The sequence below is a fragment of the Plectropomus leopardus genome, chromosome 5 (genome assembly GCF_026936395.1).
Source record: "Plectropomus leopardus strain MGB_pleo_1.0 chromosome 5, ASM2693639v1, whole genome shotgun sequence".
Taxonomy (NCBI): Eukaryota; Metazoa; Chordata; class Actinopteri; order Perciformes; family Serranidae; genus Plectropomus; species Plectropomus leopardus.
Window position 1 is genome coordinate 38706501 of NC_142180.1, and position 21588 is coordinate 38728088.

The 21588-nt window shown below is 41.2% G+C and overlaps 3 protein-coding genes across 5 annotated transcripts in view; 1 reads left to right on the forward strand and 2 right to left on the reverse strand.

Moving 5' to 3' along the window:
• Positions 1–10265, forward strand: part of LOC121939058 (calcium/calmodulin-dependent protein kinase type IV) — a 28283-nt gene extending 18018 nt beyond the window's left edge. Inside the window, exons 10-13 of the mRNA XM_088078198.1 lie at positions 1494–1569; positions 3250–3376; positions 4773–4925; positions 5030–10265. Of these exons, the coding sequence (XP_087934324.1) occupies positions 1494–1569; positions 3250–3376; positions 4773–4925; positions 5030–5530 (857 nt within the window). The 3' untranslated portion in view covers positions 5531–10265. The remainder of the gene's footprint in view (positions 1–1493; positions 1570–3249; positions 3377–4772; positions 4926–5029) is intronic.
• Positions 10266–12235: 1970 nt separating this feature from the next.
• Positions 12236–15587, reverse strand: LOC148189627 (immunoglobulin lambda-like polypeptide 1). Of its 3 annotated transcripts, none has more exons than XM_088078204.1 (4): positions 15201–15587; positions 14721–14790; positions 14208–14353; positions 12236–13876 (listed from the first exon to the last, which is right to left on the reverse strand). In XM_088078204.1, the coding sequence occupies exons 2-4, from the start codon at positions 14753–14755 to the stop codon at positions 13578–13580; spliced, it is 480 nt and encodes a 159-aa protein (XP_087934330.1). In that variant the 5' UTR covers positions 14756–14790; positions 15201–15587; the 3' UTR covers positions 12236–13577. The 3 variants fall into 3 exon arrangements, with proteins under 3 accessions (XP_087934330.1, XP_087934332.1, XP_087934331.1); XM_088078206.1 differs by having other exon boundaries at positions 14721–14804; XM_088078205.1 differs by having other exon boundaries at positions 14721–14807.
• A 3183-nt stretch (positions 15588–18770) lies between these two features.
• Positions 18771–20973, reverse strand: LOC148189628 (uncharacterized). The gene is made up of 2 exons (XM_088077300.1): positions 20888–20973; positions 18771–20044 (listed from the first exon to the last, which is right to left on the reverse strand). The coding sequence occupies exons 1-2, from the start codon at positions 20931–20933 to the stop codon at positions 19005–19007; spliced, it is 1086 nt and encodes a 361-aa protein (XP_087933426.1). The 5' UTR covers positions 20934–20973; the 3' UTR covers positions 18771–19004.
• Between the last annotated feature and the right edge of the window lie 615 nt (positions 20974–21588).

Here is a 21588-nt window from a genome sequence, read left to right on the forward strand (position 1 = left end):
AGTAATATCAGCAGTAGATGTATGAATAGCAAAAGTAGATGTAGTAATATCGGCAGTAGATGTAGTAATATCAACAGCAGATGTAGTAATATTGGCAGTAGATGTAGTAATATCAGCAGTAGATGTAGTAATATCAGCAGTAGATGTAGTAATATTGGCAGTAGATGTAGCAGTAGATGTAGTAATATCAGCAGTAGATGTAGTAATATCAACAATAGATGTAGTAATATCAACAGTAGATGTAGTAATATCGGCAGTAGATGTAGTAGTAGATGTTGTAATATCGGCAGTAGATGTAGTAATATCAACAGTAGATGTAGTAATATCAGCAGTAGATGTAGTAATAGCAGTATATGAATTAATATCAGCAGTAATATCAGCAGTAGATGTTGTAATATCGGCAGTAGATGTAGTAATATCAACAGTAGATGTAGTAATATCAGCAGTAGATGTAGTAATATCGGCAGTAGATGTAGTAATATCAACAGTAGATGTAGTAATATCAGCAGTAGATGTAGTAATATCAGCAGTAGATGTAGTAATATCAGCAGTAGATGTAGTAATATCAACAGTAGATGTAGTAATATCAGCAGTAGATGTAGTAATATCAGCAGTAGATGTAGTAATATCAACAGTAGATGTAGTAATATCAACAGTAGATGTAGTAATATCAGCAGTAGATGTAGTAATAGCAGCAGTAAATGTAGTAATATCGGCAGTAGATGTAGTAGTAGATGTAGTAATATTGGCAGTAGATGTAGTAATATCAGCAGTAGATGTAGTAATATCAACAGTAGATGTAGTAATATCAGCAGTAGATGTAGTAATATCAACAGTAGATGTAGTAATATCAGCAGTAGATGTAGTAATATCAACAGTGGATGTAGTAATATCGGCAGTAGATGTAGTAATATCAACAGCAGATGTAGTAATATTGGCAGTAGATGTAGTAATATCAGCTGTAGATGTAGTAATATCAGCAGTAGATGAAGTAATATCGGCAGTAGATGTAGTAGTAGATGTAGTAATATCGGCAGTAGATGTAGTAGTAGATGTAGTAATATCAGCAGTAGATGTAGTAATATCAACAGTAGATGTAGTAATATCAACAGTAGATGTAGTAATATCAGCAGTAGATGTAGTAATATCAACAGTAGATGTAGTAATATCAACAGTAGATGTAGTAATATCAGCAGTAGATGTAGTAATATCAACAGTAGATGTAGTAATATCAACAGTAGATGTAGTAATATCAGCAGTAGATGTAGTAATATCAACAGTAGATGTAGTAATATGGGCAGTAGATGTAGTAATATCGGCAGTAGATGTAGTAGTAGATGTAGTAGTATCAGCAGTAGATGTAGTAATATCAGCAGCAGACGTGCTCAGTGACCTGCGTTGCCGTGGCGCCCGGCGGCGGTCAGTGATGCGTTCACTGCTCTGTGGGAAACCACGTGACTGTCAGTCAGAGCTAACGGCTCCTCTGCCTGCAGCTCCAGAGATCCTGCGGGGAAACGCTTACGGCCCTGAGGTGGACATGTGGTCGGTGGGCGTCATCCTCTACATCCTGTGAGTCCTTTCACACCTCGCCACCAGTGCGAGCGTCCGCACACACACACACACACACACACACACACACACACACACAGAGCGATGTGGTGAAGTATTGACTCATTAGTGTCTGTATAGTCTCGTAACGGCGATGACATCATGTGAGGCGCTGCTTCCTGTTGATGTGTTCCTCTCAGACATTAACTGGTCAGTTACTGGTTTCTGTAACTGGGTTGGATGTTTCCTGATGACTGAGCTGCTCCGTCCGCACACGTTTCGTTGTGGTCAAACGGAGACATTTTGAAAAGTCGTTCTCGTTTTCGTGGGTTGACTTTTGAAAAAAGAGACACGGTGTCAATGTGTTTGTTGTTATTTGTGTTTGTTGTTGTTGTTAGTGTTTGTTGTTGTCGTTTGTGTTTGTTTGTGTTTGTTGTTGTTGTTTGTGTTTGTTGTTGTCGTTTGTGTTTGTTTGTGTTTGTTTGTGTTTGTTGTTGTTGTTTGTGTTTGTTGTTGTTTGTGTTTGTTGTTGTTTGTGTTTGTTGTTGTTGTTTGTGTTTGTTGTTTTTGTTTTTGTTTGTTGTTGTTTGTTGTTGTTTGTGTTTGTTGTTGTTGTTTGTGTTTGTTGTTGTTGTTTGTGTTTGTTGTTGCCGTTTGTGTTTGTTTGTGTTTGTTGTTGTTGTTTGTGTTTGTTGTTGTCGTTTGTGTTTGTTTGTGTTTGTTTGTGTTTGTTGTTGTCGTTTGTATTTGTTTGTGTTTGTTGTTTGTGTTTGTTGTTGTTGTTTGTGTTTGTTGTCGTTTGTTGTTGTTTGTGTTTGTTGTTGTTTGTGTTTGTTGTTGTTGTTTGTGTTTGTTGTTGTTATTTGTGTTTGCTGTTGTTTGTGTTTTTGTTTGTTGTTGTTTGTGTGTGTTGTTGTTTGTTGTTGTCATTTGTGATTGTTGTTGTCATTTGTGATTGTTGTTGTTGTTTGTGTTTGTTGTTGTTTGTGTTTTTTGTTGTTGTTTGTGTTTGTTGTTGTTTGTGTTTGTTGTTGTTGTTTGTGTTTGTTGTTTTTGTTTTTGTTTGTTGTTGTTTGTGTTTGTTGTTGTTTGTTGTTGATTGTGTTTGTTGTTGTTGATTGTGTTTGTTTTTGTTGTTTGTGTTGTTGTTGTTGATTGTGTTTGTTTTTGTTGTTTGTGTTTGTTGTTGTTGTTTGTGTTTGTTTTTGTTGTTTGTGTTTGTTGTTGTTGTTGTTGATTGTGTTTGTTTTTGTTGTTTGTGTTTGTTGTTGTTGTTGTTGATTGTGTTTGTTGTTGTTGTTGATTGTTTGTTGTTGTTGTTTGTGTTTGTTTTTGTTGTTTGTGTTTGTTGTTGTTATTTGTGTTTGTTTTTGTTGTTTGTGTTTGTTGTTGTTGTTGATGATTGTGTTTGTTGTTGTTGGTGTTTGTTTTTGTTGTTTGTGTTTGTTGTTGTTGTTTGTGTTTGTTGTTGTTGTTTGTGTTTGTTGTTGTTGTTTGTGTTTGTTGTTGTTGTTTGTGTTTGTTGTTGTTTGTGTTTGTTTTTGTTGTTTGTGTTTGTTGTTGTTGTTGTTGATTGTGTTTGTTGTTGTTGTTGTCTGTTGTTGTCGTTTGTGTTTGTTGTTGTTGTTTGTGTTTGTTGTTGTTGTTGTTGTTTGTGTCTGCGTTGTTCTGCCGTCCCGCTGACTGCGTCCTGTTCCTCAGACTCTGCGGGTTCGAGCCCTTCTTTGACCCACGGGGGGATCAGTACATGTACAGCCGCATCCTCAACTGCGACTACGAGTTTGTGTCTCCGTGGTGGGACGACGTCTCCCTCAACGCCAAGGACCTGGTGAGTCCCCATCGTCCTCCTGACATCAAGCACTTAAGATGTAGGTTCATTTAACCCTTTAGGGCCCGCTTTAATATCACACGCACTCGTAACGCTCTGCACACAAAATGCACTTTTTAATATCAGTGTAAAAATATGACACATTAATATTATGTTCTATCAGGCCTCATCATAAACGTCATATATTCATTGATTTTCAGAATTAAAAAAACAAACAATGATGTTCGGACTCCTCCATGCTCAGGATATTTTTTTGCTGCTTACAGTCAAACAGCACAATGTGCTTAAATTTACCTGAAGTGTGTTTCAGATGGAGCTTTTCATTTTGATATAACGCTGGAAAGTTTAATTAATAATAATTCATAAGTTTATTACACTCCAACACACCATGGTCACATGACACTGTGTCAGTGAACTATGAGGGCAAAAAACAAACCACAGAAAAAAGCTAAATAATTGTTCTTTAGTCGTAATCAGAGTAAAATGTAAAGTGTTAAGTAAATGGTGATATTGATTTTAGGTTTGAGGCTCGGACCTTTGCTGGGAGGACATTTTAGTAACTGGACCTCTGTGAGTTTTAGTAGAATAGGTCCTCCAGCTGGTGATGCTGTTCTACAGTTTATTTGTCATGTTCAATGTCTGACAGAAAATAAATATTTAAACCAAAATTTATCAGTCAATCAATCAATCAACTTTATTTATAAAGCACCTTAAAGAGCAACAACAGCTAAAACAAAGTGCTGCACATCAGGTCAAATAAAATCTAAAAACACATAAAACAAGCAGCAGCACAATAAAACAAGAACAATAAAACAAATAAAAACAGCAGTCATTAAAAAAATCAACAAAAGCAAATTAAACTCAGTTTAATTCAGTAAAATCAATGTCTCACGCCGGTTCGAAGGCCTAGGAGTAAAAATGCGTTTTAAGACGGGTTTTAAAGATGGACGGTGAAGGTTTCTGTCTAAGGTGCAACAGTCAGCTGTTCCATAAATCAGGAGCCACAGTGGAAAAGGCTCCGCCCCTTCTGAGCTTCCGCTTAGATTTGGGGATTTCCAGGAGCAGCTGATCAGCTGACCTGAGAGAGCGGGCCGGAGCATACGCAAATGTTTATCGTGATATACTGTATATCGATATCGACTGATATGAAAAAAATTATCGTGATAAGCCTTTATTCCCTATCACCCAGCCCTAATGCAGCGTGTATTTTCTCCATCGGCCAAATATGGTCAAAATGACCTCGTCAGGTGGAAAATAGTCAAAATGACAAATTCCAAGTCCAAAACCCAGAATGACACCCAGAAATAATATAAGTCATGTTTTCGTGCTTTGATGGGTGGCGAGTTTTCCTGTCAGGACGGCGGTCTGAGCTCTCTTCCTGTCTGGCTGTCTGCAGGTCAGTAAGCTGATCGTCCTTGACCCTCACAAGCGGCTCAGCGTGCGGGAGGCCCTGCAGCACCCCTGGGTGCTCGGCAAAGCCGCCCGCTTCTCCCACATGGACACGGCGCAGAGGAAACTGCAGGAGTTCAACGCTCGACGCAAACTGAAGGTGAGGGCGCTGTCGGTTAGTGTTTGGCCTCAGGTTACATTTCTGGAGACGACTTTTACCGTTATGCAGAACTGTTGTTTGTTGATGAACATGTGTGTCCTCAGGCCGCCATGAAGGCCGTCGTGGCCACCAGCCGGATGCACGAGGGCTCACGGCGTCGCACTGACAGCTGTGAGATTCCCGGCTCGGGGGCTTCCAGGCAGAGCAGTATGCAGCAGGACCCGCCCCCTGACGCAGCAAGGCCCGCCCCCGCAGACAAACAGGACCCGCCCCAGGAGCAGCAGCAGGACTCGAAGCCCGCCGATCGCAGCTCCGTCAGCCCCTCACCTCCGTGCAGCCCCAATCCACCCAGCTCTGACATCACGCCCACAGGCCCCGCCCCCACCAGACCTCCGCTGCGGGCCGACGGCCTCCGACAGCCTTCCGTCGTCCCCAAAACTGCGCCGGTCCAGCCCCGACCGCCGCAGAAGAGTTGCTCTGCGATTGAACCCGCCTCCAGGGTGGAGGCTGCGCCAACGCTGACCACACCCCCGAGTCCCAACAGCCTCAGCAACGGCTTCACGACGGGGGCGGAGCCCGCAAGTAAGACCGCCCACTGCCAGTGATCACCTGACCAACAGAGCGGCTTCTGTCAACCACGAAAATATTCAAATATTAAAATATTCAGCCTTCCATCGTCACACACGTCCGACACCATTTAACGGGACCAAAAAAACATCTGTCCTCCTGCAGCGCTTTGGCCACGCTAACATGCGAAAATGCTAACATGCTAACATGCGAAAATGCTAACACGCTAAAATGCTAACATGCTAACACGCTAAAATGCTAACATGCTAACATGCTAACACGCTAACATGCTAACATGCTAACACGCTAAAATGCTAACACGCTAACATGCTAACACGCTAACAGCTGCGGATTCACTCAGAGAGTTCTTGCAGCCGCACCGTCCCACTGGTTCCACTGGTTCCTCTGGTTTCCTCTGGTTCCTCTGGTATTATTGGTGAGCTGCTGGTTTCCAGTTTGGAGGCCGGAGATGTTTCAGGATCTGACAAACTGAGATCTTTTGATCCCATATTAGATTTTATCGATTCTTAAATCTGCGCAGAGAATAACAACAAACATGTTGAGGAAATGGTCTCAGATCTCTTTACGGACAGGAAGTGGTTGTAACATCTTAGTTTTTAGGGACTGTTAGTTACTGGTGAGACGAGGTCATTTCTGTTTTTACAGGTTATGGCCGTGTTAAATTGTCATTTTGGCAGTTTTTAAAGAAAACATGCCTTCCAAACCTGGGGCCAAAATTTTTTAAAAGACATAAAAAATGTTTTGTTTAGAAGTCGCCACAAATTAAGTAAGTAAATAAATAAGACGCTCAAAATTTTTGTGCAAACGTGTTTAAAATGAAATGTAGAATAAAGTGATTTGGATGAAAGCTCACTATTTAAAGATCAATGTTGCTTATGGGGTATTTTTGTGTTTTTTTTTTTTTTGGTTGTCCCACATGATGTGTTCAAGGACTGGTGGAAATTTTAAAATCCAAGAAAATTTCTGTTTTTATAATTTCAGGGTTTTACAGTTTTGCAGGCTTGCGGGTTTGTTAGGCATGTTTTCTATAAATAAAACCAAAAATATTTAAAGAAAATAAATTGCCCAAAAATTTTAAGGGGATTTTTTTTTTTAAAGAAAAAAATACGAAGTAATTTTGGTCATTTTTAAAGAGAAAATGCAAAATTAGTGTTTAATGATTTATTTCAGTTCTAATTTTTGTTCTAAAGAATTTAATTATGCCTGAAAATACCAACATTTTCTCATCTCATCAAATATCACTATTTTGTCCGTGGACCTGCATGTCTAAATGCGACCTGCGCGGTCTCCTCCTGCGTCAGTCTCCAGTGCTGCATCCAGCTCTCTTTACACATCTACGCTCCACAGAGACGAGCTGCGTTTTGGCCGCAGACGTTTCTTTTCTCGACAGTGAGACGCAGTCAGGCGAGGGCTAGCCTAGCTTAGCATAAAGACTGGAGGCGGGGGGAAACAGTTAGCTGGGCCTCATCACCTCCACCTGATGAAAACAGACAAAAACAGGCGCCGGGCGGAGGGATATGCCAACGTGTGACAGGAAATAGTTCCCACACTGGAGCTGATGTTCAGGTGACTGAATGAGCGAGTCAAAAAGACAACGGATTTGGGACAAACACTCTTCTTCTTCTTCCTCCTCTTGTTCTTCTTCTTCTTTGGTGCAGGAGGTGATGCTCAGGACGGAGCCGATTGATTGTATTTTATGAAACTTTATTGAACTTGTGTGCACGGACACTGTAGGAAAGACAGAGAGCAGCTTCTTCTTCTCTGTCCGGTTTCTCTGCTTCTTCTTCTTCTGCTTCTTCTTCTTCTTCTTCTTCTTCTGTCGGTGTCGCAGCATGACGTGACGCCGCCTCAGACGGACTGAAGAGACTTTTTTAACCCTTTCTACTCTTGCTGTTGACTCACTTTCTGCTGCAGCCGTGTGTGTAGTTCAGTGTCGTGTTGTGTTCGTGAGCTTCTAGTAAAACGCGATGTTGTTTACACTTTTATCAGCGGTGATGATGATGAAGATGACGAAGACGATTTGCACTGTACATAGTTTTAGATTCTTACTGACATCGTTCCCACTTGACCAGAGACGCCGTCACAGTTCAGACCCCCCAAAAAACACAAGACACCAAATCTGACCTTTGATGATCTGATGTGAAACCACACGCTCTACCTCTCTCTGCACAGGGGCTTCCACAAACATCCCAAACACGCTGCACACGTCTCCGCAAAGACCACCCCCAAAACTATCTGAAAAACACAAATCTACGGTGGCCAGGACAGACCGAACAGGACGGCAGCCTCAGAGAACACACGCAGAAAAACCTGCAGCATTCACAGATGAGGACGTTTTACACCACTTTACTTCATGATACTGTACTTTAATGCTTATAACCCAAAAATGTTTAGTAGTCGATATTAATACCAATGAAATGATGAAATGTCACGAGTCTCGATGCCCAATTTGATACCGTGGTGAGACACAAACCAAAAAAAAGTCACATTACATCAACACACTCTCATCCCAAAACCTACCACCTCTGCTGCTGCTCTGCTGCTGCTCTGCTGCAGAGCAGCAGCAGGGCAGCAGCAGGGCAGCAGCAGAGCAGCAGAGCAGCAGCAGGGCAGCAGCAGGGCAGCAGCAGGGCAGCAGAGCAGCAGCAGGGCAGCAGCAGGGTAGCTGCAGGGCAGCAGCAGGGTAGCTGCAGGGCAGCAGCAGGGCAGCAGCAGGGTAGCTGCAGGGCAGCAGCAGGGCAGCAGCACCTGTGTCCAGAGACCTTAAATAACTGAAGAGAGAGAGGGTGGAAATCACATTAAGGTCTGACATTAACCCTTTGAAACCTGAGCAATTTAGCTTGATTTATTTCTTTAATTTTAAAACATGGGAGGAGGGCGATGAGCAGCTTAAAAAGAAATGACCTAAAAATTTGCAAGAAATTAGTAAAAAGAAAATTACAAAAAAAATTAGGACACAATTTTTTTTTTTTTTGGTGTCCAAAAGATGTTTTGTTGCTGTTCTCGTCCACAGCAGGACACTGTTCCTCTTCAGTGTCCGTCCTCCTGTCTGCTTCTCTTATTCGCTCGTTTGTTTGTTTGTTCGTTTGTTCGTTCTTCACGTGTTTGTTCAGGTATTTGTTTACCTGCACACATAAAACCTGCTCGTCATAAACAGGTGCTATTTTTGCATTTCTACTTTTTCATATTTAATCAGAAAACCACAAAATGAGAGCAGGAAGTTTAATGACTGAATCATTTTCTGAGTTTCGTTTTTTAACAACAGAAGATCTCATTACGATCAAAACTAGCTCTGCTGTGCTTTTTGTTCTGTCTGAGCCACCGTACAAACACCCCAGATTATGACATTATTTAATCCCTGAAGGGCTTCTGTGTTTAAAGAGGAACCAAACTTCCAAAAAAAACTCAAAGACCTGAAACTTTTTTTTTACTTTTAAATGGACTTTTTCTTCTTTTTTGTTAAAATTATTTTGGGGTTTTGTTTTGTTTTTGCGCCTTTATTTGAGAGGACAGTTGAGAGAGAGAGGATGGCCGAGGTTAGAACAGATATTGAATATTGATTTTTGACTTTCTTTTTTTTTTCTTCAAAAGTTTTTGGCAACATTTTTCTTTAAAAAATATTTGTCTTTTTTTGGTAATTTTTTTTCTTCTGTTTTGTTTTGATTTTTTTGGTTTTATTATTTTTAGCTATTTTTAAAGAAAACATGCATGTTTTCCTTTAAAAAAATCACCAAACATGATTCATGTCCATAATAGTTCACAGTTACGGACGCTGTTCTTCTTCTTTGACTTTCCTGCTAACAGCTGCTTTCTCCTGCGGGGCCTCGCACACAGAACACGCTGTTAAAATGTCACACCGCCCTGTCCACTGTCCACCCTGTCCTCGGTCCGTCCTGTCCTCGGTCCGTCCTGCAGGCTGCCCTGTTTATACAGATGATTTGCCGCCATGATGTCCTCCGCTGCTGACTTAAAGTTGAGACATCTCTGTCCTCCATTCTGTTACTGACGTATTATAATGCTCTGTGATTGGTTACTCAGATGTCACTCAAAAGGCGTCTCCCTGAGGTCTGTAGTTTGGTTCCTTTTTAAATAATATAGTAAAAACAAGTCTTCTGTCACAGCTGGACACAGTCGTCCACCACTTGTCCCCAGGTGTCGTGTTCACCTGTCCTCAGGTGGATTACGCCTGTCCACCTGTCCCCATGTGTTGTCCGCCTGTCCCCAGGCATGGTCCACCTGTCCTCAGGTGTAATACGCCTGTCCACCTGTCCCCAGGAGTGGTACGCCTGTCCCCAGCTGTAGTATGCCTGTCCCCAAGTGTGGTCCACCTGTCTCCAGGAGTGGTGCACTTGTCCCCAGGTGTGGTATGCCTGTCCCCAGGTGTGGTATGCCTGTCCCCAGGTGTTGTCCGCCTGTCCCCAGGTGTGAATAACCTCTTGCCAAATGGAGCTGATGGCGCGTGTCTGTCCTGGTAGAGAGCATGTACTCTGTAGATTTGATTTCCATCTATACTCTTGTGTAAAAACATGAATATTTTTGCTTCTATTTATCTCGGCTTGTGAGGGACAGTTGGGGGGTGGGGGTGGAGGTGGGCGGGGCTAAAGTGTACAAGGTGTTTGTTTTGTGTTTGCTGAGTGAACTCGTACCTTTTTTTATTTTGAAGGATGACATATAAACCGACAGCTGTTGTATCTCTGCATGTATTATTTACTTTCTGTTCAACATATCAGATTAAAGACTCTGATCAGCTGATCTGAGGGCAGTCTTAGTCACATCATCACGTCCTCAGGGACGCATCACAAAACACAATCTGTCCTCTGCGGGACGCTCAGAGCTGCTGTGGTGATGGTATGAACCAGAGATACTCAAGTGTCCACTTTTGCAAAGTCACAGGAGGCCAGGGAGCAGGGGCCGGTCGCAGTCAAGTCAAGTCAAGTCAGTTTTATTTATAGAGCCCATTATCACAAAACATGGTTTGCCTCAGAGGGCTTTACAGTGTACGACATCCCTCTGCCCTCAGACCCTCACATCACCCGAGGAAAAACTCCCCAAAAACAACCCCTGTAACGGGGGAAAAAAAGAGGAAGAAACCTCAGGAAGAGCGGCAGAGGATAGTGAGGGATCCCTCTTCCAGGACGGACAGACGAGCGATAGATGTCCTAAATAGCAAATGAAATATAATCATGGCAAAAAAGGAAAGAGAAAGAGAGAGGGGGAGAGAGGGGGACAGAGGGTGAGGGGGGGGCACAGCAATAATAGAAACAGATGCATGTCATATTACAATAATGGCAGGTGTGAAATTAGTAATTGCTCTCTATGATGATGTTGAGAGAGATGATAACAGTCTCATGCGTATGTGAAAGGGAGGTGTCCAAAGGCAAGATCACAGCATCGGCGCAACCAGGACCAGACCACGATCAGGGCGAGCGGGGGGCACAGAATCAGTACAGCCACAGCACGAGCACAACCAAAGGCAGGGTCGCAGCATCAGCACAGCTATCACCACGGTCAGGCACAGTCAAGGTTACGGCCAGGATCCAGGGAAACTAGGAAACAAGGGAGCAGGAACGCTCTCGAGAGGAAACAGGATTAGCGTAGTGCAGTTCAACAGACCCAGGCTCTGTAATCGAGAGCCCCAGGTAGTGAGAGTACCACATGGCTATCACAGAGCTAAGCTAAGCTTGCACATGGCAATGCAGTTAACAGACATGCATGATTTCTGATGGCGGCATTGAGAGAAGGAAAGGAGCTCAGCGTATCAGAGGAAGTCCCCCGGCAGGTTAAACCTATGTCAGCCTAACTATGGGCTGGTCCAGGCAGCCTGAGCCAGCCCTGATTATAAGCTTTATCAAAGAGGAAGGTCTTAAGTCTACCCTTAAAAGTTGAAACGGTGTCTGCCTCCCTGACCGAAAATGGAAGATGGTTCCATAGGAGAGGAGCATGGTAGCTGAAGGCTCTGGTTACTAACCTACTTTTGGAAATTTTGGGAACCACAAGTAACCCTGCGTTTTCAGAGCGCAGTGATCTTGAGGGTTGGTAAGGAACTATGAGCTGTGACAGATAAGACGGAGCCTGACTATTTAGAGCTTTGTAAGTAAGGAGGAGGATTTTAAATTCAATCCTGGATTTCACAGGGAGCCAGTGCAGAGAAGCTAAAACAGGAGAAATATGATCCCTTTTCTTGCTTCCTGTTAAAACACGAGCAGCAGCGTTCTGCACCAGTTGGAGAGACCTAAGAGATTTGTTGGGGCAACCAAATAATAGGGAATTACAGTAATCCAGCCTAGAGGTGACAAATGCATGTACTAATTTTTCAGCATCTGTTTGGGATAGGATATGTCTAATTTTTGCGATGTTACGCAAGTGAAAGAAAGCCGTCCTTGAAGTTTGTTTTATATGGGAGGCAAAGGATAAATCCTGGTCAAATAAAACTCCGAGGTTCCTTACAGTTGTGCTAGAGGCCAAGGTAATGCCATCTAGAGAAATTACATTGTTGGAAAAGGAGCTTCTGAGGTGTTTTGGGCCAAGAACAATAACTTCAGTTTTGTCTGAATTCAACATCAGGAAATTACGGCTCATCCAGGCTTTTACATCCTTAAGACATGTTTGAAGTCTAGATAGCTGATCAGTTTCATCTGGTTTCATAGATAGATATAATTGCGTATCATCAGCATAACAATGGAAATTTAAGGAATGTTTTCTAATTATGTTGCCTAGAGGAAGCATATATAAAGTGAAAAGGATTGGTCCAAGCACCGAACCTTGTGGCACTCCAAAGCAGACCTTTGTATGTGCGGAGGATTGATCATTGATGTGAACAAATTGGGAACGATCTGATAAGTATGACTTAAACCAGGCTAGTGACGTTACTTTAAGGCCAATTGAGGTTTCAAGTCTGTGCAGTAAGATTTGATGGTCAATGGTGTCAAATGCAGCACTGAGATCTAATAGGATTAAAACAGAGACCAGACCTGTGTCAGAAGCGATAAATAAGTCGTTATTAATTTTTACTAGTGCCGTCTCTGTGCTATGATGAACTCTAAAGCCTGACTGAAAGTCCTCGAATAAACTGTTGTCTTGGGGAAAGTCACAGAGTTGATGAGCAACCACTCTCTCAAGGATTTTAGAAATAAAGGGGAGATTAGATATCGGTCTATAGTTAGCTAAAATCTCAGGATCGAGAGTGGGCTTCTTTAGAAGAGGTTTAATGACAGCTACTTTAAAAGACTGGGGTACATCGCCTGTTAACAAAGACGCGTTGATTATATCTAATAAAAAGTTGTCTAATAAAGGTAAAACTTCCTTAAGGAGCTTAGTTGGGATGGGGTCTAGCAGGCATGTTGATGGCTTAGATGCAGAAACCAAAGTATAGAGTTGATGAAGGTCAATGGGGGAGAAATGGTCTAGATAAATTTCGGGCCTTGCTGCCATAATCAGGCTATCTGAGTTCGGGGTCAGGTCAGTTGAGGGTAAGAGGTGATGGATTTTATCTCGCAGCAGGCAGGTTTTTGAATTCCAGGAAAGTTGTTGGATTTTAGGATGAACTTTTAAGACATTTCTAGAATTTTAGGAAATTTCAATGATCTAAGGATGTTTCTCTGGTTTTTCGCCATTTCTAGGATTTTAGGACACTTCTTGGATGAGGGGTCTTATCTAGGACCTCTGTCGGGGGTGTGGGGGATCCTCCTCTGGCTCTTTTTATGATCAACAAGCTCTATTTTGATGCTGTTTTATGCACTCTGACACCTTATGGAGACAAAAGGACAAAAACAATTCACAGAGTCAATCACTTTATTTTTATTGTCAATTAGAAAATGGTTAGGAGTCAACCGGCACCTGATCAGGGGCCAGATTTAGCCTGCGGACTGTAAGTTGAGTATCTCTGGTATAAAAGTATCTGACATCGCAACAGTGACCTGAATGTCCTCAGCTGGAGCCACCAGCTGTTTGAAAATTACATTTGAAGTGTAAAACCCACATGAATCTCATAAATACTGGCATGTTTAAGTGTTTTAAACTGTCCAATCACAGCTGGAACTTGAACCTGTGACCTGTGAGTCACAGTCAGTCCTGTGTGCACAGTTTCTGTCTGTAAACTCGTCCCTCCTGGATCGTCCCACACCAGTATGTGGATCTGGACCTCCAGTTGGCCGCTGGCACCTCCCACACTGAGGTGGCGCTGTAGGCCCCGCCCCCCTCTGACCTCTTCCATGACACTTCTGATGATGTCACCTCCGTGTCGTCGACCCACCACAGGACGTCCTGCACAGGTGAGTGTAACCCAGAGAGGAGGCAGACCAGCAGGTGAGGAGATCCTGGATCCAGAGAGACGGACGATAAAATCTGGACAGACGGGGCACAACCTGCAGCGACACGGGGACAAAACAGCATTAATAATATTTTAATATAACTGCGAAACCCCAAAGACACAAAGTAACAGCGTGATCTCCAGGAGTCTGTTATCTTTCAGTGTTATGCAGATGATATACGACCGTGCGTCCAGATTTCCACCAGAGTCAGAAGAAAAGACGAAGTTAGTTTGTTAGGATCAGAAACTCTAAACCGACTGTCAACATGTCATACTGGAGACCACAAAGAGACATTTTTGTAAAAAATCCCATCGCTTTCTCTCCTCGATTGTAACTTGTTTGAATGTTTTAATCATCTCATTTTATCTTTGAGGTTTAGATCGACCTGCCATCTTGTTCTGATGGTGTAAAAGATCTTCATCACAATCAGCTGCCTCTTCATCGACATCCACCAGCAGCTGAGTTCCTCCACTGAAGACCATGGAGAAGGAGACGGACTGCGTCCTGGGCAAAGAGCAAACACTCCAACATCTACAGCAAGAGACGAAAATATGTAAATGCTCCAACATCTACAGCAAGAGACGAAAACACGGAAACGCTCCAACGTCTACAGCAAGAGACGAAAACACGGAAACGCTCCAACGTCTACAGCAAGAGACGAAAACACGGAAACGCTCCAACGTCTACAGCAACAGACGAAAACACGGAAACGCTCCAACGTCTACAGCAAGAGACGAAAACACGGAAACGCTCCAACGTCTACAGCAAGAGACGAAAACACGGAAACGCTCCAACGTCTACAGCAAGAGACGAAAACACGGAAACGCTCCAACGTCTACAGCAAGAGACGAAAACACAGATAAGTCAGACTGTTTGAGGTCTGTCCGTGGCGTCTCACCGCAGGAGGATGATGAAGGTCAGGGCTGTGTCCATCCTCTTCTGTCTCTAACGGTCCTCTCTGGCTTCACCTGCAGTTAAAGGTCTGCTGAGGATGAATTTTTTCAAAACATGACTCACTTTAGTGTAAATCAGTTTAGTTTTTCACCTGCAAAATTTTCTAAATGCTCTACTAAAACGATGGTGGTTTTCATCCCAATTTAATGTGGTCCTAATGATGGTTCTTATCTTAAATAAAAGTCCATATAATGTTATTTTGTCTTATTAACAGCAGTTAAGTTCTCCTAATAATGTTTTTTTCTTAAATAAATGCCCCCAATAATGCAGATTTTTACTTTTAATAAAATATAGTTAATATGAACAACAGCATTTTCAACTTCAAATAAAATGTTGCTTTTCAATAATAACAATAATTATTATTATTATTATTATTATGTCCTTAACTAAATGTGACAATAAGCTAATTTACATTTTTTACTACCTGAGGTGAGGCTCCCTGCAGTGAGTTGCAGCTGCAGTCGCTGTGAAGTCTGCAGGTCTGCAGTCAGGCTGAAGTCTGCGGGTCTGCAGTCAGGCTGAAGTCTGCTGGTCTGCAGTCAGGCTGAAGTCTGCAGGTCTGCAGTCAGGCTGAAGTCTGCTGGTCTGCAGTCAGGCTGAAGTCTGCAGGTCTGCAGTCAGGCTGAAGTCTGCGTGTCTGCAGTCAGGCTGAAGTCTGCAGGTCTGCTTTGTGTTAATGAGACTTTAAGGAAAACAGAAACTGTTGGAGCGAAACGCTGACAGTCTCTAGAGGAGAGAGGCTGCTCTGGGATCAGATCGACCGTTGGTTCAGTCCGTTGGTGAAGGACACAAAAACAGGAAATTTTCTCTCTGATGCTGCTGATTCGACTGTTGCCATTGCAGATAGGATCCTAAAATCAAACTGTCAAAACATTTCAGAAACACAAACACTCTGCTGGTTTCATGTGCTTAATCCAGAACATCACAAAAGTCAACTGTAAAAACACATCTGTTTAAACTGCTAAGACAACAAAGAACAAACCTCTGTTATTTAATGAATAAATAACTATAAAATTAAAAAATCTTAATGGAATATTTGTACGATAATAGTCAGATAATACAAATGAGGACTAGGGCCGTATTGAAAAAAAAAAGACTTTTGAGAATTGAGCCAATATTCTAAGAATAAAGTTGTAATGCTGAGAAAAGACATAATAATAATAATAATAATAATAATAATAATAATAATAATAATAATAATAATAATATTGTGATTAAATGCTGTAAGTTAATGAAAATAAAATTATAATATTTTACAAGAAAAAGTTATAATATGTAGTGATTAAACTCATACATTTACAAGAAAAGTCTTAGATTAAGGACGTAAAGTCAGGTAAAGTTTAATCACTTAATATTACAACTTTTATCCAATACAATTCTGACTTTATTCTTGTAATATTACATTTTTTGTTTTTAAAGAGTATGAATTTATTCTTATTCTTATTATTATTTGTTATTTTTATATTTATTATTATTATGACGTTGATATAAATTGGTATGATGTTTGATAAATGTACTTTCCCCAGATTTGTAGCCTAACCCCACTTTTGAAAAATATTTATATACAAAGACCCATAACCCATAACTTTTGTTTCACTAATTGTTTATTATTATTATTATTATTATTACCTATTTTAGTCTCTCACTTGTTGTTCTTGTCCCCTGCCATAGTTTTTTTTGTATTTCTTTTTTTAAATTCATTGTCTACAGTTTTTAAGCATTCTGAAACTGTCCTTTGAAAGACACACAATTAAGTTTATTATTTATTATATTATATTATTATTATTATTATTATTATTATTATTATTATTGTGATTTATTTATTTATTTTATTTTATATTTATTTATATTATATTATATTTGTATTATTTTACTCCTATTTTTTGTTTTTTATTATAATAATTATTATTAGTAGTAGTGTTCTTGTATTGTGATTTATTTATCTTATTTGACTTATTTTACTCTTCTACTGTTTAGTTCCGTTTGTCCATGCTGTACAGCTTTTAAACCGCTTTTAATTTTTTATTATTGTCTAACATTTATTTTTGTGAGGCACTTTTAAACTTTGTTTTGAAAAGTGCTATATAAACAAAGTTTATTATTATTATTATTACTATTATTATTATTATTTTATTAAATTTGACTTATTTTGCCCGCTAATGTGCAGCACCTTTAGTCAATAAATTTTAAACTGCTGCTTTTTTTTAATCATTGTCTAGTGTTTATTACTTTTGTGAAGGACTTTTAAACATTATTATTATTAGTAGTAGTAGTAGACGTAGGAGGAGGAGGAGTATTTTTAGTAGGAGTAGTATTGATGTTATTATTTCGCAAGAATTGTTCTTAAAAAAATAAATCTGTATTTATTTAATTTCTGTACTAATAAAGTGAAAAAGGAGAGCAGGGGAAGTGAGTGAAACAGCGCCCCCCCGAGTGTACCGGCTGAACCTCGGTCAGTGTGAGCGGTGACAGACGGTACTGCAGGCTGAGTGTGGATGAGATAAATGGGAGAATCTGATATAAAACCTTTAATTAACCTTTTAATTTAGTGCAGAAACATGAAACTGACGGAACAGCAGCGTGGAGAAGAAACCGAAGAGGAGTCGGTCGTCGTGTGAGCGAAAACAACCGTTTGAGACCGTTAACGGCAGAGTTAGCTAGTTTTGCAGTGGTGCTAATGCTACTAGCTAACAGCTTGTTAGCCGGCGGAGATAAAAGGCGGGAAAACGGTTCTGTAAACAAACAAAATGGCGCAGCGGGAGGAAAAACAATCAGATGGCCAGACAGGACCGAGGAGGGACAGAGACATGGACACGAAGCAGTTTGTCGCCATGGACACAGAGGAGGGGACTTTGGACAATGTGAGTCAGATAAACCTGTCTGTCCGTACGTTTTTTTAAATTACCTGTCTGTCTGTCTGTCTGTCCCTTTATTTAAATTAGCTGTTTGTTAGCTGTCTGTCTGTCTGTCTTTTAGCTGTCTGGGTGTCTTTCTTTCATCTATGTGTCTGTGTCTCTGTGTGTGTGTGTGTCTCTGTGTGTGTCTGTGTCTCTGTGTGTGTGTGTGTGTGTGTGTGTCTGTGTGTGTGTGTGTGTGTGTGTGTGTGTGTGTGTGTGTGTCTCTGTGTGTGTGTCTGTGTGTGTGTGTGTGTGTGTGTGTGTGTCTGTGTGTGTCTGTGTCTCTGTGTGTGTGTGTGTGTCTCTGTGTGTGTGTGTGTGTGTGTGTGTCTGTGTCTCTGTGTGTGTGTGTGTGTCTGTGTGTGTGTGTGTGTGTGTCTCTGTGTGTGTGTGTGTGTGTGTGTGTCTGTGTCTCTGTGTGTGTGTCTGGTGTGTGTGTGTGTGTGTGTGTGTGTGTGTGTGTGTGTGTGTGTGTGTCTGTGTCTCTGTGTGTGTGTCTGGTCTGTGTGTGTGTGTGTGTGTGTGTGTGTGTGTGTGTATGTTTATTACTGGTGTCACACAGCGTTTCCTCTCTGAACCTAAAGTCTCGGTGTTTTTATTGTTTGATTCTTGTGCTTTTATTATAAACTCAACTCTGTTTTAATGTTTTTAGTGATTCCAGCGTTCATTGTTATTTAAGCATTCACATAAATAACTCTAAACGATTTCAGCTACTTTTGCTTTTAAAAACGTTCTGAGAAAGGTGCAACATTTTAATAATGTTTTCAGCAGCACGTTCTCTTTTAGTTCCCAGAACGTTCTTCATAAAGTTATTATTATTCTCTGTTTATGAAAATTAAATTAAAATCTTTTCTTTTAATATTTTTAGCTTTTAAAAAACACAAGAAAGCTAACGTTGATCCAGATGTCAAAAGGTTAAATTCTATTTTTCTGTCTGTGTGGATTTAACTCTTTGCTGTGAGGGTGTGGAGGTTTAACCCTGTACTGTACTGATACCTCTCATAATCTGAGCTGTGTGTAGAAATCAGCTGAATATCATCATAATTAAACATATTTCCCTAATCAGGAAGTTTTGTGCCTAAACCAAACAAAGTAACTTTGACACAGATAAAGAGATGATCTTTATTATTCATCTTAATGAAAAGTGTCCATGCAGCACAGAAGACTTCCAGAGGTGAAAATTAAATACTACATAAAGAAAAAACAAACTGTAAAAAATAGATTAAAAACAGATTAATAGAAAAGCAAATGTTGAAAAGCCAAGAGTCTAAACATGAAAATTAAAAACCAGTTCAGTCAGATCTGACCAGGAACCAGCTGCAGAGTTCCCATCACTCCCCTGTGAGTTCCCGCGGCGTTGGTTTCTTCTTCTGTTCCTCGCCCCACGTGATGCCGCAGTAATAAATGGCCGAGTCGCTCTGCTCCAAGTCGTGCAGCTTCAGCGAGCCGTCGGCTGCAGCCGAGACTTTATCAGGACCAATGCCAGTGGCGTACTTCACCTCAGAGGGGTCTGCAGGTCTGAAGCTCAGCAGCAGCTCCGGACTCTGTCCCGCTGCCTTCCTGTACCAGCTGAGGGTGGAGGATGCCACACGGCGAGGGGCAGCGGTGGTGGTGATGTTAATGGTGGAAGCGTTAATGGTGGAGCCGTCGGTGATGGAGCTGTCGGTGATGGAGGCATCAGTGATGGAGGCGTCAGTGATGGAGGCGTCGGGGATGGAGGCGTGAGTGATGGAGGCGTCGGTGATAGAGGTGTGAGTGATGGAGGCGTTAGTGTTGGAGCCGTCGGTGATGGAGGCGTCAGTGATGGAGGCGTCAGTGATGGAGGCGTCAGTGATGGAGGCGTCAGTGATGGAGGCGTTGGGGATGGAGGCGTTGGGGATGGAGGTGTGAGTGATGGAGGCGTCGGTGATAGAGGTGTGAGTGATGGAGGCGTCGGTGATGGAGGCGTCAGTGATGGAGGCGTCAGTGATGGCGGCGTCAGTGATGGAGGCGTTGGGGATGGAGGTGTGAGTGATGGAGGCGTCGGTGATAGAGGTGTGAGTGATGGAGGCGTTAGTGTTGGAGCCGTCGGTGATGGAGGCGTCAGTGATGGAGGCGTCAGTGATGGAGGCGTCGGGGATGGAGGTGTGAGTGATGGAGGCGTCGGTGATAGAGGTGTGAGTGATGGAAGCGTTAATGGTGGAAGCGTCGGTGATGGAGGCGTGAGTGATGGAGGCGTCTATGGTGGAGGCATTAGCGATGGAGGTGTTGGTGATGGAGGCGTCAGTGATGGAGGCGTTCAGCAGGGGGCACTGCAGGATGGCGTCCTCCCCGACTCTCACCTGCACAGTGGTGGCTGGCAGGGCGGTGGCGTGCTGCTCCCCACAGAAACCTTTAAGATGACAAAATAAAAAGTAAATTTCTTAAAGCCATGTACAAAGAAACAAACAATAAAACGACAAAAGGAGAATGTAGAAACATGTTAACATGTAAAATAGTTACGGTAAGTGACAGTAATGTAACAGAATTAATAAAAAGTTAATAATTAATAAAAAATAGAAATTTTAAGTCTAGACTTTGGTATGAAAAGTCAAAATCATAGGGACAAAAAGGTAAAATCATGAATTAAAAAGTCAGTATGAGAAATAAATCTAAATCATGGATATATGTTAAAATAATAATAAATTAAAATTTAATTAATGTCAAAATAAATCTAAATTATGAGATAAAACCTTGAAGTTATTCAATATAATTTTAAATGATTAGATAAAATGTTAAAATAATTTGAAATAAATGCAAATCATGAGATAAAACATCAAAATTATTAGAAATAAATGTAAATCATGATATAACATGTTAAAATAATTAGTAATAAATCTAAATCATGAGATAAAAAGCGATTTAATTTTACTCTACTATTCAGCTGCTTCAGTTATATATTTGCATCTCTGAATATGTGGTATTTAATCAATGCCTCAGCCTGCAGATTCAAATTTTTAAAGTCTCTTCCAGACGTCTCAGTGATCATTTTTAATCCTTCAGACAGGAAGCTTTACTTTGAGGGAATTTTCAGCATAAAATCCCTTAAATTGGCCTAAAATGACAGCCAGCTCCTCAGCCTGTCGACAGCTGCTTCAGTTAATAACCACTGTAAGAGACAGTGGGCTAAAGTGTGTTTAAATATGTGAACAGAATTTAGATATTAATGAAAAAAATAAAAATAAAAGAGACTCACTGCTGACGGAGAGGAGGATCAGACAGACCTGCAGAGGCTCCATCATCAACTGACGGAGGAAACTCACGCTGCTGTTCTTCAAACCAACGGAGCGCTTCAAAACAGCTCCCTCCTCCGCCTCCTCCTCCTCCTCCTCCTCCTCCTCCTCTTCCTCCTCCTCTTCATCAGTGAGATTCAGTGGAAATATGAAACATGTTGATAACTTTTAGTAATCTAAAATCCTCTCATCCAGAACAAAACGCCCATAAATTCACTTGGAATTCACAGAAAAGAAAAAGAGTCATCCTGTTTTTAATTTTTCCTCAGCTGATAGTTTTCTGTACATCCAAACAGGAGCTGCTCACACGTCATTCAGCTCCGTGTGAATAGACACTCTTTGACTAAATGTAAACACAAATTTATCATCAATATCTATTGAACTTCCTGTTTACATCCCTCAAATCCCTTAAGTAGCAGTAATGTGGTCTGTTTTTATTTCAGACCAGCTGTGACAGTTAATATAACCACAAAACACCTGCAGGATTAAAGTTTTACCAACAATTCATATTTTACACAACAATTTGTTATAATCTGCAACAGTTTTGATAATCATTTGACTGTTTGAGGAATTTATTGAGCAAAGAGATGCCACTGCGTTAACTTTTTCCCTGAGAAGTATATATGCACCTAAATAATAACAAATGAAATTACAAAGAAATTTA

Coding starts and splice junctions, on each gene's coding strand:
- LOC148189627 (XM_088078204.1), bottom strand. CDS start 14,755: ATGGACACAGCCCTGACCTTCATCATCCTCCTGCG. Junction 14,354..14,720: donor ACCTTCATCATCCTCCTGCG/GTGAGACGCCAC, acceptor CTCTTGCTGTAG/ATGTTGGAGTGTTTGCTCTT. Junction 13,877..14,207: donor CCATCAGAACAAGATGGCAG/GTCGATCTAAAC, acceptor GTGTCGCTGCAG/GTTGTGCCCCGTCTGTCCAG.
- LOC148189628 (XM_088077300.1), bottom strand. CDS start 20,933: ATGATGGAGCCTCTGCAGGTCTGTCTGATCCTCCTCTCCGTCAGCA. Junction 20,045..20,887: donor GATCCTCCTCTCCGTCAGCA/GTGAGTCTCTTT, acceptor GTCATCTTAAAG/GTTTCTGTGGGGAGCAGCAC.